This window comes from Zootermopsis nevadensis, unplaced genomic scaffold, assembly GCF_977971745.1.
Source record: "Zootermopsis nevadensis isolate Lab colony 2312 unplaced genomic scaffold, Znev_1.0 Znev_ptg000021l, whole genome shotgun sequence".
NCBI lineage: Eukaryota > Metazoa > Arthropoda > Insecta > Blattodea > Termopsidae > Zootermopsis > Zootermopsis nevadensis.
Window position 1 is genome coordinate 15,754,803 of NW_028259153.1, and position 20,427 is coordinate 15,775,229.

At 39.1% G+C, this 20,427-nt stretch overlaps 2 protein-coding genes across 3 annotated transcripts in view; one reads left to right on the forward strand and one right to left on the reverse strand.

Annotated features, from left to right (window-relative positions):
* Positions 1-20,427, forward strand: part of tio (zinc finger domain-containing protein tiptop) — a 310,616-nt gene that overhangs the window by 19,400 nt on the left and 270,789 nt on the right. The window contains exons 1-2 of one of the 2 annotated variants that reach the window (XM_087353219.1): positions 18,145-18,317; positions 18,551-18,653. The gene's annotated coding sequence lies outside the window, so the exon portion shown is untranslated. Of the gene's footprint in view, positions 1-18,144; positions 18,318-18,550; positions 18,654-20,427 lie in introns of those variants that run through there. The other variant, XM_087353220.1, reaches the window with a different exon arrangement.
* LOC110835400 (uncharacterized) overlaps positions 256-20,427 on the reverse strand; it is a 50,365-nt gene continuing 30,193 nt past the window's right edge. Inside the window, exons 9-12 of the mRNA XM_022075562.2 lie at positions 7,771-7,956; positions 7,387-7,540; positions 4,277-4,530; positions 256-2,204 (exon numbers count right to left, since the gene is read on the reverse strand). Coding sequence (XP_021931254.2) covers positions 1,439-2,204; positions 4,277-4,530; positions 7,387-7,540; positions 7,771-7,956 — 1,360 coding nt within the window. The 3' untranslated portion in view covers positions 256-1,438. The remainder of the gene's footprint in view (positions 2,205-4,276; positions 4,531-7,386; positions 7,541-7,770; positions 7,957-20,427) is intronic.

The window sequence follows — 20,427 nt, forward strand, 5'->3', positions numbered from 1 at the left end:
TGTTATATTATTACTGCCTTGTGGAAAGTGCTGAAAGTAGAATGAAGAAAATAACTATCGTGGCACCTGGAAGCGTTTAGTGTGATTGTCGTACATTACGAAGTAAATGGAGTAGTAGCGAAATTTTCACCTGCTAATAAAAAGTTATCTGAGGTGCAAAAACTTTAAAGCCACTAAGGATTTCTTTATGACAGGATTTTAATGTATTTGTATTGATACATTTACTTACATTTTAATAGTTCTACTAGGCCCACAAGCCGGCTACCCCATAGTTTCTCGTGGAATTTAAGCCTGTTACTGACAGTGCCGTTAATTAACGCGCAAATAAATTGACACTGAGATTTTTATATTAACCCTTTAAATACCAGTGGTAATTATATGTACCACATACTTTAATATTTAGTAACTTAATTTTTTTCCCACAGACGGGTTTCGTATGATTCCCAGAATAAATCATGACGATTTCCTTAAAGAGCATTGACAAATTTAATTATGTATGTAGACGCGTTTTGTTTCCTTTGAGGTATAAAATGAATATTTAAATATTATTTAGATGAGTTTCGATTTCAAGTGTTAATGTTCCGTCATTTTACACTTGATGTAGTGTCGTTAAATAAACCATGACCTAATAACTTACAGATGTAACTATTGGCTACATAATGCCTTTTGTAAAAGCAAAACGTGGCTTGTTGGCGAGATAGGTTTTATCTGGAAGGATTTATGCAAATTGCAATGAAATGAAGAATCATTCATGTCGCATTCGTCTGTCTCTTGTCACATGGCGCGGTGCTGACTGCAGATCCGGTACTTACCTTATACATGCCCCCCCCCTCCCCCCAATCATGCTGCAAAGTAGAACATTGCGTTAAGGTTAAATTGTGTCCCGGTTATTTTATGTCGGAAATTCGAGAAATCAAACACTAGGAATAGTTTCTGAAATGCTTTTTGTGTCATGAAGTAGTTCACTCTATACAATACAAAGACAAACATGTGTAACGACTAAGCCACGTTCATTGCGAGTTTCAAATTTTATAATTACATGCACACACACACACACACACACACATGTACAAAGGTGTCATACTTTTCAAGCGACGGACTAGGAAAGGTAATACCTGTACTTCTTACAAATAGTAATCTTATTTCCAGAACATAACGTGATATTAAGGTTACAATGAGCTGGACGCGTAGCTTGGATGGGCTAAATCCTTGTAGAATTTTTGGGGAGGAAATCTTTTGGAAAGCGGCCAGTTGTAATACTGAGGAGGAAGTGATATGATTTGAAAAAGGCCACATTAAGGGAAGTGGCTGTGAGGAAAACAGGTGGATGGAATTAGTTTAAAATCGTTACGAGTGTCAGGATTTGAATGTCCGCGTTCTATTAGCAGAGAAACATAGTGCATATTATGTTATGCAGCCTAATCGGAGAACCGAGACTTTATTTGAAAATGACGAGGTACCGCTGTTGCTGCTGCGCTGTGGTCGTCTGTTCAGGGGCAGAACCCTCTAGTGTCTGCGCTAACACTCTATGGTAACCCTCAGGTTCTTCTTGCCCGTGTCCCTCTTCCATATCATGTTGAGAAAGACTCGTGTATTGGTCAGCACCAGCAGATGGCACTTCTATCACAGTCATCTCTTTGTCAAGGTCATTGTTCCTTTGAGGCCGCTGCTCTGTTGTAGTCCCCTTGATAAGAACCATTTGCTCACCATCCTTAACTTGGTCTGTTCTGCCTACTTCTTTAACTTCTTCCGCCTCGAGGGGAAGCATAACAGTGGTCTCACAGCCAGTACTGTTGCTACTGTCGCCTCCTGAAGATCGTCGTTTGTTGAAATCCCCAACAGACAAAAACGCATCGCCTTCGGTAGGGAAGAGAACGGACTCACAGTATCGTCCCATTGCTTCTCTTTCCGAATCTGGAGGAAGCTGGATGTAGATGACGTCATCAGTAGGGTCGGTGACGACAACCATGGAAAGCAATTCATGTGGGTTCACTTGTGGCTGTTCTAGGTTGGTTTTGTTAGTTGAAAGGGGCAGGGAATTCTTAGTCCGCATTTGAGTTTCCGTGGAGCTTTCAGGGTTCTTGTTGGGAGAAGTTTCAATGCGAGCTGACAGAACTTGAGGCTCGTTTGGATCACAGTGGCCTCTCTCGTCGACCTTGTTGAAGCATTCGTCGTCGCCTGTCGTCACAGCCCTAGTCTTACTCCTGCAAGTAGTAAGAAACCTTGCATAAAGTTTGTTTACAACGCAACTTGGGTTTATATATTATAAATATTAATAAGTTAAATCATAGCGTCATTGTTGCATATATTTTGAGATATTTTCTATAATCTATGTAACGTGAGACGTGAGGCTAGTAGAACCTTTAGGACTAAGAAAAGGGAATACCTGAAGGGCAAAATTGCTGAACTTGAGACAAATAATAAGGAAAAAAACATCAGAGACCTGTACAGAGGCATTAATAACTTTAAGAAAGGATATCAACCCCAGACCAATTTGGTAAAGGATGATAGTGGCAATTTGCTTGCAGATCCAATAAAAATTGTGAATAGGTGGAAAAATTTCTTTAGCGAGCTCTTAAATGTTCATGATACTGGTGATATTAGACAGATTAAGATGCATACAGCTGAACTGTTGGTGCCAGAACCTAGCTTAGATGAAGTGGAACTAGCCATTGGGAAGTTGAAAAGTTATAAATCTCCAGGAATTGACCAGATTCCGGCCGAATTAATTAAAGCAGGTGGCAAAGGGTTGCATATGAGGATCCATAAGCTTATTCAGTTAATTTGGGATAAGGAAGAGATGCCACAACAGTGGAAGGAATCCATAATTATTCCTATTCATAAGAAGGGGGACAAGACTGAGTGTGGTAATTACCGAGGAATATCGCTGCTATCAACCTCATACAAAATTCTATCCAACATTCTTTTGGCAAGGTTAACCCCATATGCGAATGAAATTATTGGGGATCATCAGTGTGGGTTCAGACGAAACAGATCAACGATTGATCAGATCTTTTGCATTCGTCAGATACTAGAGAAAAAATGGGAGTTCGGTGGGACCGTACATCAGTTATTTATAGATTTCAAAAAAGCCTATGACTCTGTGAAGAGAGAAGTGCTATATAATATTCTTATTGAATTTGGTATACCAAAGAAGCTAGTGGGTCTAATAAAAATGTGCTTAAATGAAACCTGTAGCAAAATTCGAGTAGGTAAATATGTATCTGAGACATTCCTCATCAAGAACGGTCTAAAACAAGGAGATGCTTTGTCTCCCTTGCTCTTTAACTTTGCGCTAGAATACGCCATCAGGAAGGTCCAAGGTAGGCAGGAGGGTTTGCAATTGAATGGGACACATCAGCTATTGGCATATGCTGATGATGTTAATTTATTGGGGGACGATATAAATACAATAAAGAGGAACGCAGAAGTTTTACTAGAGGCTGGTAGACAAGTGGGGCTGGAAGTAAATTCAGAAAAAACTAAGTACATGTTAGTATCTCGTCATCAGAAGACAGGCGGGCAAAATTATCTTAGGGTGGCTAATAAATCCTTTGAAAGGGTTACAAAGTTCAAATATTTGGGAACAACAATAACAAATCAAAATGATACTTGTGAGGAAGTTAGGAGGAGACTAAATTCCGGAAATGCTTGCTACTTCTCAGTCCAAAATATTTTGTCTTCCCGTCTGATTTCTAAGAACCTGAAAATTAAAGTATACAAAACAATAATCTTGCCTGTTGTTTTGTATGGGTGCGAAACATGGTCTCTCACTCAGAGGGAGGAACACAGATTGCAGGTGTTTGAGAATCGGGTGTTGAGGAGGATATTTGGGCCTAAGAGGGAAGACGATGGGGCGTGGAGAAAACTGCACAATGACGAGCTTAAAAATCTGTACTGCTCCCCCAGTATTGTGAGGGTGATTAAGTCGAGAAGAGTGAGATGGGCGGGACATGTAGCGCGCATGGATGGGACAAGAGGTGTGCACCGGGTACTGGTTGGGAAACCTGAAGGGAAGAGACCGCTGGGGAGACCTAGACGTAGATGGGAGGATAATCTCAGGCGGGATCTATGGGAGATAGGAGTTGAAGGAAACTGGATTTTGTTGGCCCAGGACAGGGTCCGGTGGAGGGCTTTGGTTAATTCGGTGATGAACCTTCGGGTTCGGTAAGCCATCTAGTTAGTTAGTTAGTTCTATACATTCATCCCAGTTTTCTCGTGAGAACCCGAAACCTCGGTTGCTAAGAACGTATGGCGTGCCACAGTGCAATCTCACCTTTTCCAGCGCGGCTGCAGTTGAATGGGTTTCTCGACGAACTTGGGATCGTCGTTTGCGTCATATATACCGGCGACGTAGGACGCTGCCAGAAGAGCCGATCCGAAGTGGTGAGGATGTGCAGTGACGAGGTGTGCCCGAAAATCACGAGCCAGGTTAGATTTGAACGCATCCCCTGTTTCGCAGAACCTACATTCATACAGATGTTTCCCGGGATGTTTGCTGGTCGACAGAACGTGTTTTCTAAGGTTCTCCTGTGTACAAAAATATACGCAAGCATACACAATAAAACATCTCAAAAACTGCTGGAAAGAGAAAAATTTCGGTGCCCAATAGCTTTCAAAACAACCAGTTAACTAAGGGGTATGGTAGCTACGTTTAGTAGTCCCGAAATTCATGGAAAATGTGGGCAGTTTATTCGGTATAAAAATGACTGCCTTCTGGTTTGTTGCGTCGTGTAGTTTTGTAGACGTTTGACGACGTTTGACAGACGCTTCCATCACCAGGGCGATCGCCCTGATAATGGCAAGCAAATAGATTTTAGATCAAAAGGAATCTAAGGACAAAAATACAATATATAGGCCCTCTGTTACATTGAACAACGTGTGGTAGTTTACTTAAAGTCTAATTCAAATGGTTGTATACTCATGATAAAAATACTAGGTAACTAATTACATTAAGCAGAGTCCTGCATGTAGTACGTTCTACGTTCAGCTTTTTATGGATTGAAATTTCAGTACGGTTTTTCGCAAGATCCCGCCTTAGGTCTTGTCCTGAATCACATGATTCCAAACCACACCTTCCAACTCCATTTCTCTAAGCTCGATTTTAATATTATCCTCCCATCAACTGCTAGATCCTCCTAGTGGTCTTCCCTTCAGGCTTTCCAACCACATTTTCATCTTCTTCATGCTACTATACATGCCCCTCTCGTCTCGTCTTCTTGTGTTTCTTTTTTTGTTGCTAGAGATATTTAGTTAAGAGTACAAATTATCAAGCTTTCATGCAGCACACATTTCGTGTCGTATTTTAGGTAAGTCTTTTGATTACGTGTGAGTTTCATGATCACGTTTTTATACATATTTTCCAAAGTTGCAGGTACGAGAAACTTCGAAATTACATCATGTCTGTTTTCATTACATCAGCTTACCCACTCTCTTCCCAGTCTTGTGCTTAGATATTTTGAAGCTATTAAGGCAGTGTCATTGCAGTGTATGAAATACGATAATAACAGTCGCAAGACACGTGTTCTTCACACTCATCACGCGTCTGCAAACGTGATGATAAAAAGTACCCCACTTAAACTTTGCATTTTGAAGATATCATCTGCGTCCTTACATTTTCATCGCATTTATTATAAATCTTATGCCTTGAAATTGGTTAATAATTTTAAATTCAATTTTCTTTCACATATACAAAGCCGCACATTGCAAGCGATACGACTCTTGCAGACGGATATTTGTTTTTTGTTTTTTTTTACTTATAATAAAGAGCGGACTCAGCTGTAGCTCGCATGCCATATCTCGCCATGAACAACACGCGTTCCACAGTAACACACTAGAGCCTGGATGTGCGGAGATTATGCACCTCTGAACACAGGAAGTGATCCTTTACCTTCCAAAATGACAGTCATAAATTCATTGATATCGAACGTTGAATATACAAGCAATTTTCCGTTCTCATTTAACTAAGCACAACTAATCTGATACGAAGGCCACGTATTAGCAAAATAATTGAGTAACCACTTAAGGTCGGAGTTGATTGACTATGTCGAGATTTAAATATGCCTACGATTATATTATAGTCTATTGTCTTGTATAAATTTGACGCCAAACACAACAGGAGCGTTCCAATGGCAGAAATCCAGCATATTTCCTATGAAGAATGCGAGGGGAATATATATATTGTTGCGATGGGGTGAGAGTTTGATTATAGGATGACAGGGGAAAACCGAGGGACTCGGAGAAAACCTGTCCTATTGCTACTTTGTTCACCACGAACATCAGGTGGACTGACCCGGGTGCGAACCTGGTCCCCCGCGATGAGAAGCCAGCGAATAAAAGCTGAGGTGCAAGGAATGTACGTTTTGTGTTGTTTTATCAAAAGGATGAAGGGTCGTGTTTTTATGTAGTGTGATATTTGTTGTGGATCGGAAAGTGATGCGTGAGGGGTGTAAGGTCCAGTATCGAATCCCGAATCACTTTGCTGATTGACCTATTAAGTAGTTTTCGACCCGAAGGCGAGGAACAAAGTTCTTTCCATCGTCTAAAGAGACAGACTGTTCATGATGCAGGTCCACAGAACCTGTCTTGTTATTCTATTGACGTGTCAAAGTCTGCATGCAGTTGCGTGCCCCATTAATACACTGGTTAAATTATGCACATGCCTGTTAGCCAGCGCATGGGATATGATTGATAGATACTTCACATAATGGCCAAATAGAAGACTGTCTGGTTCTTTGCATTTAACTGGAACAAACTGGCAGTGGCCACACAGACGTGTGTGGAGACAAGACAGTGACAAAAATCCGCAACTATTCGGTTTTTATGCATTCTTTGCCCAGAGCACATAAATTGGCAATCTGTATCCGTCCACATATCTGAGGTGATAGAACTGATTTACATGAAATTTGGGTTTTTCGCTTTATGCTAAAAGAATATTTTAATTTTGTTTCGCATTGAAGAAATGGACTATAACCCGTGGAGGGAAAATAGAAAAGCATAAGTTTGTTTAAAGACTTATTATTTGAAGTGTACATACCATAAATTAAAGACGTAATTGGGATCAATGCAGTTTTATCTGAAACGTATTTCTACATGGTAAATATTTAACGGAATGAAACGAAAGGAGCCACGTGGAAGAATTATATTAAAATCGAGATTTTGAACATGTGGTTTGGGGGTGTGAACTGGATTAATCTGGCTCAGGATAGGGACGAGTGGCGGACTCTTGTGAACAGAATAATGAACTCTCTGTATTTATGAAAGACGGACAAATTTTAGATTAGCTGAGCTCATGAAAAGCTTTTCATCAGGACTTTGCTCTGTGGAGTTAGTTTGGCCGAGTTTTCTGTGCGCAGCAACCTGGAACTCACGAGGAAATGTACTTACAAGAATGTTGCACGTGTAGGGGCAATAGGGACAGCGGTAGGGTTTGGCACCCGTGTGCAAGCGAAGATGACGCCGGAGATGTGATGCTATCCTGGCAGCGAAGGGGCAGTGCGGACATTGGTGGGGCCTTTGCACCAGATGCACTGTGTGGTGCCTGTGGGAAAATTGACAAACTTGGTACAGTTTTAATTTTATAACTAAGAAAGCGACTTAACTATGTGACTGACAAACCTAACTTTGGCTTTGGGGGATAACCGCGTAGAATGTTGAAAGTTATCCAACGTTTCGGCAATATTGCAGTTGTCATTTTCAGGGTGAATATGATAATTGCAACGTTTACCGAAACCACAAATACTGATCACTCCATCTCAACAGATACGTCACCTGAGCAACTGAGGCTTGGTTTTGGCGGAGTAGGTGCATGTGTCACAGTGGTACGGCCGGTGGTCAGAGTGCACCTGCTGATGGTTGCGTAGCTCGGCCTGAGACCTACAGGCGAAGATGCAACCCTCATGCTGACACTTGAAGTTTTTCCCAGTGTGTATCTTCATGTGTTGCTGTAGTGTGTTCCTTTGGGGCAAGAGCAGGAAGTTGCAATGAGTGTGTGTACATGTGTTGCTGTGGCTTCACATACGTACCTCACTGACACCAATGATTATTTATTGCTAATACAAATATTTTGTTGTAATGATAATTGTACTACAGACTCATTGCACAGCATTATAAATGATTACATTTTTAGTCACCACAGTCTGGAACAAATGTTATATAATTAGATGTATATTTTATACCACGTAATTTATTTTTATTTTAGTACTATTAATTTCTTTGATAAATCTGATAAACTACAGTTAGGGAGTAATGTAAAATATGGATTTTAACATTTTCAAGTCATAAAGTTATAAGAATGTTCTGCAACCGGGACGTGTAGCGGTTTAAATGCATCCACTGCTAAAAGTGCAAGGTTTTGTAAGCTGTAAAATTTCAAAGTCAGTCTCATCAGTGTCTACATATAATTTACTTTACGTAGCACTAACAGCTTCCTGATATTCATTACTTAAACCGTTACATCTTCGTCTCTTCAAATTAAAAATACCTAATACATTATAGGCTTAATGTGACGCCAATCTTAGGTCTGCATTCCTTCTGCTTAGCAAAGGAGGTAATATTATGCCGCCATTTGAATTTCTGTGTTCAATATGATAACCTTAACACAAATTACAAGCGTTAGAAAAACATGTGATCAGGAAAGTGTTTGGAAATAAGAAAAATGATGTCTGATTTGAGGTTTTCACAGCGGTGAGTATGGATATTTCTGTCTTCTGGGTTGTTGCGCCGTGTAGTATGGTAGATGTTTACCAACGTTTCAGAGGTCATACTGCCTCCGTCATCAGGGCGATGAATCGCCCTGATGACGGATCAAGGATCATTTTATGGCGGAAAGAATTTTTTGAGCTAAGAGGTGGGGATATAAGGGCCCAGAGATTATGATGTTTGTGTGGAGAGGCCTGGCAGCTTATACTTTCGGCTCCTTTCTCTTTTAAAACGAAATTACACCCATCCGAAACTACACACCCCTTCACCTCGCATAACTCTGTTAAAATGCTTCGCTCTGCCTTCAGTCTGATGTCCAGGATTTAACTTGCGCTCAGTGACAGATGTGGAACAAATTGCCTGTCGGTGCCTGCGTGCTGAAGTAGGAAAGGTGTACGCCATGTTCGTGTATCGGGGCCTTTGGGGGGTCTGAATTTCAGCAACAAACATGGGCACCACTATTACCAACATACATGAAATACGACACAAATATTCCCAACATCGTCAGCGTCAACAACATCCAATTTCATAATCCGCGCGGAGCGTCTGTTGCTATGGTAACACCGACAGTGTTTCTTAGTTACACGAGATATTACGCTGTTACCGCTGCGCTGTTGCTCCATGACGAGACAGCAGTATCTTTTATTCTCATTAGCACACTTAATTGACGACATTCTTGCGAAATGTGTTTTCCTGGTCATTAGATTTCTGTGTGCCGATAAATGGACAAGCATACACACATGTTACATCTAGGCACCTACTTTCTATAATAATATCTCATGCTAGTCTGAAAGCATTGCTAAGAGATACTTTTAATGTTCATGAACTAGCTCTCCGGTAGTATAACCTTGACGTTTATCACTGCTGCTATCAAGGATTGCCACTGAACACGTTCAAGATAACGTTTCCGTAAACTCAATCTTACCGTGTTATTTTTCATGCGTTTGTCGGTCTTCCAAGAGGTTTTCCCACTAAGACTCTAGTGTGAAATTTTTATTTCCTCTATTCGAACTGCGTGGCCATCCTATCACATGAATGCTAGGTGACTTGTGTAAATCACAGTGTTCCTCGTTATATAGTGTAATAAATTTCCCAATTAATTTAACCGTATTAGGTGCATATATTTTCCTATGCACTTTAATTTCAAAGCACTTGTGACTTAGTCTCTTCCCACAAAGTAAGAGACTGATTTCAGCTATACAATAAGCCTGGTAAATTTATACGTTCGCTTATCTTTTTAATTTTTTGAAAAGCATGTTGAATTGTAACAGTTATAAACGAATAATAGTAAAAATTTCCTGATTTTATTCTTATCTTAATTTTATCGTGAACTGTGTTTCTTATTTTGATCTCTATATATTTAAATATTAAACATTTGTAACTACCCACGTATGGCCTTATTACAAATCTTTGTTTCCAGACATACAATTTATTGAATAACACTAATATTACGCTGAGACATCAGCAACAAAATGTAAATCATTGACCACCAGTACATTCCTCTTGCAGCAACTATTATACTTGCTTACACGTGTTGCAATTTAAGATCATGCTGAATGCCAGCGCAATTGACGTTCGACTAACATTAGGACGTAAATTCGAAGGGGCTAGATGTACCAGTCTGTAGAATCTCATGTTCAGTGCACATATTTCGTACGTATCTTAATTAAACTTGGTCCTGTGTGGTCTCATGCCATGTGCGACCAGCCATGCTGGTATTCCTTCCCACCCACGGAGCGAGCGAGGGTGGATTCAAATCATCCAATTCCCATGCTTACCCTCTCTTCTGGACAGAATATGAAGTCTTGCTGGCACCACGCGATGGACACGTATTGTGTGCTGGAGGTAGGCTGCAGTCGCGTTTCGATACCTTCTGTTATTGGGAAAATTGTACAAGATGGTGACCGAGAATTTTGAGCATCATCATTCATATAGCTGAATGACTATCTAACACACAAACAACGTAACTGAATCGCTGACAGACCGAGTTTATTATATCAACTGGGTGGGGAAATAATTCAGTAACCAACTAACCAATTATCTAAATATCTGATTGAACAGGTGACTTATTTTCTGAATACCCACGTTACAAACTGAGTATGACTGACTGACACTATGAGTAAAAATGGCTGCTTAACTAACCAGTTAAATAACACGTTGCTTCTCTAACTGAATTACTTCCTGGATCAGACGATTTCTTTAGGGTAAGAGAGACACAAATTTCGAAAATATGAAAAGGAATAAACTGGTTGAGGATTAAGTCTAACGGCAGATTTTGTGACTGTGGTCATGATCCCTAATTGAATCTTGTAGGAACACTGAAAAAAGGGCAAAGTTTTTCTTGCTACTAAACACCATACCATGAAGGAGGATGCATTCTAAACCTCGGCACTAGAAGGAAGTGAGAATGTGAATTTGTGAAGTTACTTTTAACGAAAATTATAATTGGTTTTAGACAGTATGACGCAATGTAATGTGTGAAGCAGAAAGACGGATAAGTTACCATGGAAGACCGGGAAGGGCAGAGGACACAAGTGTAGAATGGATGGCGAAAAGAAAGAGGGAGTTAAAGGTACGAAAGTGATATAGGAACCGAAAGTAGGGGGAGAAATGAGGGACAAAGAAGGGAATACGATAAAGGCACGAACGGAACAAAAGAAACAAAGAAATTGTGCAATGGTATTGATACACGAATGAAATCACACCCCGTTTAAATTTAACGGGCTTTTATACTTCGCAAAAAAAAAGTTTACATTTCTTTCTATGGTTATGAGAGGATCAAGAACTAGCCGCTAATATCTAAATGCCCGGCCCTAAAAAAAAATCCAAACAGACAAACAAACTTGCTACCGGCGCGTCTCTGCCGAGGCCTGTGGATATCAGACTGTTTGCCTTCTGCAATAATAATCGATTCGGATGTGAAGGAATCCTGGTGTACATCGTGCTGTGGTTTCACCGGAAGATGGCGTGCAGGAGCGTCACGTTGCTAGACACAAACCGTGTCACGAATGTCACAGTGCAAGTGAAAAATGCCCACTAAATCACATGTACATCCCCCCTCCCCACATGCATGCATCATGCTCCTTACATATTTTAGTGCTGACACCATGGAAACTACGGCGGCTGGATAGATATATGAACAAATAGGGATCTGGAACCCGTAAACTTAAGGAGTTACATTTATGAATAGGGTTCTTTGTGAAGAAAATAAACAGCCATTTGAGTGACTTATACGTGCATCTTACATCCATATATTAAGACCTAAGAATTAAAAATCCAGTTTAATTTTCGTTGCCTGAATGTATTAACCGTTAAGTTTTGTGCACAAACAGGCTATATGGTGAGATGTCTCATCGTCCTGATGATGGAGGCAGCAAGGACCTCTATAACGCTGGTAAACTTCTACCAGACTACATGGCGCAACAACCCAGAAGACAGCCATCTTAAGAAAACTTTTATTTCCTGTTAAAGACTTAAACTGGGCTTGTTACGCAATGCGATATAATTTCTATTATTTTTCTTAACTCAATGCCTGTACCAGCCTCAAATATTTCTTTTAGCTGTCTTAGTGTTCGTCCTGCTAAGTTTGTAATTCCATCATATTTCTGTCATTCATCTGCACTAATTCTATCTCCATATTCAACTTTACTTTCGATATGAAGTTCCTAACGTATTTCAGTGTTTCTCTTTTATATGAATATGTATGTCCAGCTCAGATCTGTAAGTCCTGCTACATCCTGGTATTGTGTTATATCCCCGTATCATTCCCAATGACTGGTCACGTGTATAGTCATAAAACAGAAAATGACGACACATTCAACATATCAACAACATATACCTATGCATAATTTTCAGTTCCAAAACTGCTCATCATGGTGGCATCCCGATTTAAGACGCGGTAGCCCGCACACTGAAGTCATGGTTTCACGTCCTGTATCCAACAACCTATTACGTTTTGTACAAGTTCTTGACTTCTGCTCGGGAGTTTCCGGGCTCGCTGAAAGTTGTCCGATCAATTTAATTTTGGTTGGTGTAGACCAGTGGTATTCAACCTGGGGTACGCGTACCCCTGGTGGTATGCGAAGACATCTTAGGGGCATGTGAACGTGAGGTCAGCAGTCAAGCTAGTCGACTTTGGCTCTCTGGATCTGTTACGCCACAGATTTAATTTTTAAATTAATATATTATTTTATGATAAACACTGAATAATCAGTAATGTAATTAATTAAATTTATTTTAGATGTAGATTATATACTATGTATAACTTGAATTATACATCAACAACTTTGGGGGTACAAAGTTGAAGAGAAATTATATCTGGGGGTACAAGAACAAAAAAAGATTGAATAACACTGGTGTAGACCATTTGTAACAAAATCTCTTCTTATATGAACCCTAGCTTGGCTTGTATAACGTCTCAAAAAGGGCTTATCTATAATGAATAAATTTCAGTATCAGCGGTTCATGCAAAATATAACACAAATTGCCTACAAAATACGTGGGTTCCAAATAGTAGTAGCCCTGTATACTTTTATTTAATTTCTGTTGTAGTCAGAGGCAAAATATATTTCAAAACATAACATTTCAGTAAAATGTTTCCGAATGTTTAATTACATGTACACAAATATTACATTAAAACGATTATGTTTTGTTTCGTGTGATTCGTGCCCCTGCTGGCTGACTGGCGCATTATTGGTTAGAAGAAAGAAACAATAAATCGTTTCGTGGGGGGGGGGGGGGGGGAGAACATCACTATCTGACTCATATATTCCTTTTTATTTAAAGACGTACACCCTCGCCTCCTGTTCCTCCAGTATACCGCCATGTCTCGCTTGACGGTTCGCCATATTTATTCTGGAGGCGTCAATGAAATATGGCGCTCATCATAATGAAGCAAAGGCGGGTGGCAGCAGAGAGAGAATGTATGTGAGGGAGAGGGGGTTTAAAAGAAAGAAAAACACTAGGTAGTAATTACTATTTATCACTCCGAGGAAAGTATATCGAATCTTGCCAATCTTGAGAAGGAGCAACAGCAGAGCTTTAGGGCGGGCAGAAGGGGGAGAGAGACAGAGAGAAGAAAAAATCTAAGCTGAGGGGATTTATTGCATACTTTTAAGCCCGAGATGGTCGTAAATTTGAGATGGCGGTGCTAGTACTGTAGGTATAAAGGTTTGGTAGGTGGATACCCCGGCCCGAATAGAAAGCAAGATGTACTGCCGCCCTCCGCATGACGGTCGGTATTCAGCCGGCAGTCAAGACATGGAAACCCTATCAAGCACATCAACAGTGATTTTATGGTACAGAGACTAAGACGGAGACTGGATTAAACGGAAACCTGCGTTTGTCGGAAGGCGTCCCTGGTCCTGAGAAGAAATAGCTTAGCTAGTTGGAAATAATGTTACCTGTAATAAGCTTGAGTTGTTTGACGCGGAAAAGGAAATGAAGAACATAAATTTAGACAAACTTTGAATTCGCCTAATCATTATTTCAGTTGACAGAAATATGATCCGGCACCAGGAGTTCTCTGAGAAAGAACAATTTTTGTGGAATGAAGGAATTAAACAAAGTTCGCAAACGATTGTTGAGGTTTTCACGGCGGTGAGTCTGAAGATGGCTGTCTTTTGGGTTGTTGCACTGTGTAGTCTGGTAGAAGTTTATTGACATTTCAGAGGTGCTTACTGCTTCCATCATCAGGGAAGTGGAGGCAGTACGTTTGAAACGTCGGTAAACTTCTAGCAGATTACACGGCGCAACAACCCAGAAGACAGCCTTCTTCATACTCGTCTCCGGGAACACCTGAAATCTCATCTCCGATAAGTAAACTTAAACGCTCCGTCAGTATATCAAAGCTCAGTACATCCTAGGACAGGATAAAGCCGTGACGTATGGTGGCTTCTGGGACGAAGCGATCTGATTTTTAGGTCTATCTGAGTGAACCTACTGGATCCATATTGTGGACTGTCGTTGTTAAATCAAAGCGAATGGTGAACCGGACACAGCTTCGCTGTCATGGAGATATGCTTCATCTAACAAAATGTTAAAATACGATCTTGTTTATTAACTTGTCGTGTAAGAATATATTAATTTTGGTATGCAAGCCGTCAAGCTAAGGCGGTTTCATCTGAATTAATGATTCTTATTTCAAAAGAAAAAAATGTTGAGATATTATTTAAATAAAAAAACCAAGATTTTATCGTCTAATCCACAGATCCTGACACCTGTAAGTTATAATTGCTCACAGATAAAATTTATGGATTATTTCTTCGATACAGCAAGTAAAAGAGATTTAGAAGATGAATATAAATAAAGAAATAGATGTTTTTCTCTCTCGCACTAATGATAGCTCTTAATGACACGGATAAATAGTTTACGTTGTACTACTCTGTTTTTGATAAATTGCCAATGAATATGTTTGGAGGGAGTCACTTCTGCTGCTGCGATAGAAGCAGGAAACAAAAAACCATCACTATGTCATAACTCAATTGTTCCTCAACTTCAAACAGCTTGACCCTCCCTTTCCATATATCTTTCTTCTATGTGCCAAGATGGCCGACGCCCACCAAGATTTTGAAACAATGGACTTGTAACATATCATAATTCTTCCCAGAAATCAACCAATAGATTCATTGCAGCTAATCAAACCATGAACAATTCTGCGTGATTATGTGATTGTAAATTCCGAACAAAACCGTGAGTGAAAATTAAGGAAAATTAAAAATTAAAGCACTTATTTGGGAGATACTTGACTTTAGTCTTTCAAGAGCGAAGCGTGTTTAGAATTTGATGGCAAAAGAAGTTAATTATAAAAAATAAAATGATAGACCATGCTCGAGATATTATTTTATTAAGTGGGATCGTTATATAACACATAGTGTATTATATCGATTATTATTAGTATTATTGTCACACTATCATTACGTTGATAAGCTACAGTCCAGTATTTTGCTGGTTTTTACTACGTATTAGATCTTATAATCAAACTACATAATTTACAAGTTCAAGGAATATATTAATTACAAATGATTATTCAGAACCTTTTTATAGTGATCCTTTTGCCGTGTTGCGATACGTCGTATGCCTTACCGAGATGTTTTCGTATTTTAGTTTTCACTTTCTTTAATTCCGGAATGTATTTTTGTATTTCAGACATTGTATCTCTTTGAGTAATGATTTTCCTTATATATGCTATACTTCTATATAACTGATTTGTTTATAATCAAGAAGTCAGATTTGTTATCAGGAATTTATTACTCTTGTTAACACCGTTGTCCAGTAGTTTCCATTTCGTATATTCTAGTACGGTTTGTGGGCTAATAACATAGCTGTTTGCAGCGTTGTAGGTAATGCTGTACGTCTATCAATTTTGCATTATTGGCCAGTTTCTAGTGTTTTTAATCTGTTAGTGTCAAACCTACATAAATATTAGATCCAAATGAAGTCCTTCTTTATTATGATTATTATTATCGAAATCAGTACATTGAAACACGTTATACTATTAGGCCTACTCAGGTTGTGAAGCAGTGTCTTAAATTCAATATGGTGGGATGAACATGTAGGAATAAATCGGTTCCTTAGGCGGGCTACTTTAACCTGCTAGTTAGAGATTGGTTAGACGCTTTAAAATTGCAGATCAGAGGTCGAAAAAAAGGTGGAACGGGTCAACAAGTGACCTGACTGCTTGATCGCTAGAAGATTGATTATAGAATCACAGGTATAATAGGCCTGAGCCTGATGCTTTCAAAAAGAAAGATAATGAGATTAATAAAGATTATGCACGGAGAACGGAAAAGAACTAATCAAAATTCGGTCGTCGCCTATTTCAGTACAATTTCCCGGGATTAAATGTTCCTGTATTAATGGAAACCATGAAATTATTCGATCAGGATTGCTGGTGCTGCCAAGATTCGAATCCTGTGCCTTCAGAACAGGAGAGAGATGCCTTTTATAACCTGCTCTTTGCGAAAGTGTGGAGTTAAATTTAATTTGTGAATTTTTTTTTGTAGCTGTACGTGTTAATTCATGTACGTTGGAAGGCAGTAGGCCTACTCTACGCATGCGTGGATGTGACTATTAATATAGATATAACGATAATGATGATGGGTATCTGTTGTCGGTCTACGTCATAAAAAGTAAACGGCTGGAGGTCCGCTGTGACAGGCACGTGTTTCCTATGTACCTATTTGTGACGCCAGTATTGCTGTAGCAGCAGCTGAAGCTCATAAAAACATATCCCGCACAGCACACATAAGTTTATTAAACGTTGACTTCCCCATATATTTTGAATTTACGATAAAATGGAGTAGAAAAATAACGATATGTATGTCACTATTCAATTCCGCGTGAAAGTACCAAGTTATATGGAATTGTGGTTGAAATTATATTAAATGGTGTATAAACCTTTGTCTGTATGCAGACTTACGTTGTGTAAATACACAAATTATTACATTAAATAATATCGTCTATAAATCATATTTGTTTTAACTGATTAACTATCTAACAGATTAACTAAATCCTTGGCTAGCTTATTCCGTGAAAAAGATGATGATAATTCAACCGATCAACAAATTCCTTCCCGTTATGAAACGCGAAGGTTTATCATCATTGTGTTCACGAAGCTCGGCCATGGAAGACTATTATGAATTAGTTGAATTTACTTCACTTCCTCATATTATAATTCTCAAATATATTTTTTAATATTTTTCTCTGTTTACTCCTAGCTATCGTAAATGGTATCTTTCCGTTGGAGTCTTCATTAAAATTATTTTACACATTTTCTATTTCCTGCTACGTCTCTTATTTCTTTAATAAGTCGTTTTTTAACCAACTTAACAAATTTAGATGAAACTAATCGTCGTATTATTTCACCCCTTTTATGCTATTCATATTTCGTATATCCATATATTTTCCTTAGTTTCTTCTCAAGTATCCTCAATTTATATTACTACTTTAGGCCAAGGATTGAACCCATACGAAACCACACTTTAGAGGATTTAATATATATGTTTCTGGAGTTGAGAGATGAATAGGTAAACATTACAGTTTTGATAAGGTTTGTTTGGGTGTAATTTTAAACTAATACTTTTAAAGAAATATTTGCGAAATTATTAGGTATATTTATTTTTAACACTTTTCCTCGCGTTAGGCTTCCCCGAACCTTGTATAAACCTGCCACATACTTTTTCAAAACCGTACTGAAGTATGCTTTCTTACTGTTAGCAACAACTCAAACATATAGATCATATTTACTATTATACTTGTAGCGTCATTTGATTCTATGAGGTAAATCATTCTGTAGAATTGTCGTCTTGCAAGCCTACTGGATCACCTAGAAGGCCTGGTTTTAATTGCGTGTATCATACTGGCTTTCTACTCTCCAACTGCCGCTTTAAGAATTGTGTTTATAAGTTGGTACCACCAGTTGGCCATTCTCGAATCGCGACGTACTACCAGAGTGCTGCGATTTGCAAAACAGACGAAGATCGACTTATATTAAGTCAAAAGCGACATTTGTATGTTTAGTGCGGCTGTGAATGTTTTTAAACGAAGTGGGTTTAGAAATATTTGTGGATGAAGAAGGTGAAATGCTATCTTTACAATACCGTGACCATTTGCGATATGTAAGTAGAAATGTTTTGGTTAGAACTAGTACATTTAATGAAACCGAACTTCGCTAACCGGTTCGGAGGATTAGGTTACATTCATATATGAGGTCTAGTAACTGTTGTTACATAGCGAATATTTGACCATATGGGCATGGTTATAAAGTCGTGAGCATTTGTGAAGATATTAACATATGTATCTTAACATTTTATGAAATTATTAGTCTTATGTTTTTATTTCTCTCATGCAGGAGTCCATTTTGCGGTCACCTGTGTTCATCTGTAAAACAGGACGAAGGGATTTACAACTGAACCCGACATGACAAGTGGCGATAAATAATGGACGCTATTAAGGTAGGAAATAGAAGATGTTTCCTTTTTTATTGCACTGTGATATGTCCACCTAGCTTCGTTTGTGTCATGGTGACACAGTGACTTAAAGATGGAAGAACTGAATGAGGGTTTTGGGTACGACTTAATGTGGCCACCAGATAAACAGATTAAAAGTCCCACATTCCACTGTCACAAGTAATTTGCTGGTGTCTTAATGCAGTCAATAGAACAAATTTAAACATTATCGCTTAAGAATAGGCCTACCTCCAGCTTATTAATAAATACGGCACACCTAAAGAAACACAACGCAGGAAGAATTGAAGTTACAGTAAACTTACAGATAAAAGTATGCAGACAATATTGAATGTTGCGCTTAAAATGGAGACAAATGAACAAAAATAATTATTATACATATATTGTCCGTCGTATAGCATGAAGTTCTCGTCTAATCATATATATTATTGGCAGACGGGTGTTAATAATTAATAATAAGTTAACAAATTGATGACCAGAGTAGAAGGTGTGTCTGAGCTGGTTGTTGAATTTTATTTCTATTAATTGGACACCTCATCAGAAACGCTGTAGGACTAGGATTCTGTCACTGTGTCTTGTTGATACCTTAGCAATATCTCTTTTTACTAGGATACTTATAATTTTGGTATTATTACAGTAGTAGATCAAAGAAACCCATAATCGAGAGCTCTTGTCTGCCTGTCTATCGGTCCGCGAGACAAGAATTTATTACAGCTGTTTCAGTTCTTTCACTATCCAGCATTTGTTCTTCTTACCCGACAAATCAGGGCTCATTATACGTAAATCGCAGGAGGGAGTTTTAGTGACCTGACTTCAAGGAGCTCTGCACAGCGTCACGTGTGAACAGTATTGCAAAGGCACGACTTAATAACGCACAGAAGGCAGGGTTTCCTGTCGAAATAACCTTGTAGCTTAACCCTTTAAAGCACAGTGCTAACTTTGCTAACTAACAGTGCTACGGAGGCCTACCATGTTATAATATTCAGTACCTCTGCCGTCTGTCCACGGAGTGCGTTTAGAGGTTTCGTATGATTTTCAGAATAAACAGTTAAAAATTCCCTACACATAATCAATTGGCATTGTAACGGATACGCGTTCTGTTTTGTAAGCTATAATGGCAACAATTCACGAAACATACATTAAGTATGCCAATGACAACGAATAATATCAAATAAATGCATGCACTGTTGTAAAACTATGGAATACACATATAGCAAAGAAATTGGGTCAATGAAGCGACTCTGGCTTGAAGAAACGGGGCGCTCTGTATGACGAACGCAGACAGACCAATATGGAGTAGACGCGTATGTTCAAACGAGTTTCATAACTAGAAGCGGAGACCAGGAGACAAACTACCTCGAAAAATGACTTTATATGCTGTAGCTTCTTCTGTTTGCTGGTAGTGGGGTGGTTGTGACGTCGTCGTATATCCTGGTTAGTCTGCAAACCTTCATTAACGTGCCTGATTAAACTTGATAGTATGACTTTCTACGGCGTAGCGCTATTGTGCGAGGAACTTTACTAACACTGTGTCTGCCTACGGCAAATGTGCAGCGCAGTTGATTTGCGAATGGGCGGTTAAGAAAAACAGACTGTAGTCGGGGGAAGGGGAAAGGGGAGATTTGAACTACTGTGCAGTTTTGACGCTGTTACGCGGATTGCATTTTCTTTCCGTTGTTTGATGTGGGCAGGAGGAGATCGAGGGAGGACGAAATACTTTGACAGTGGAAATGAAAGAACGACAAATATGTTTGCTTCTGTT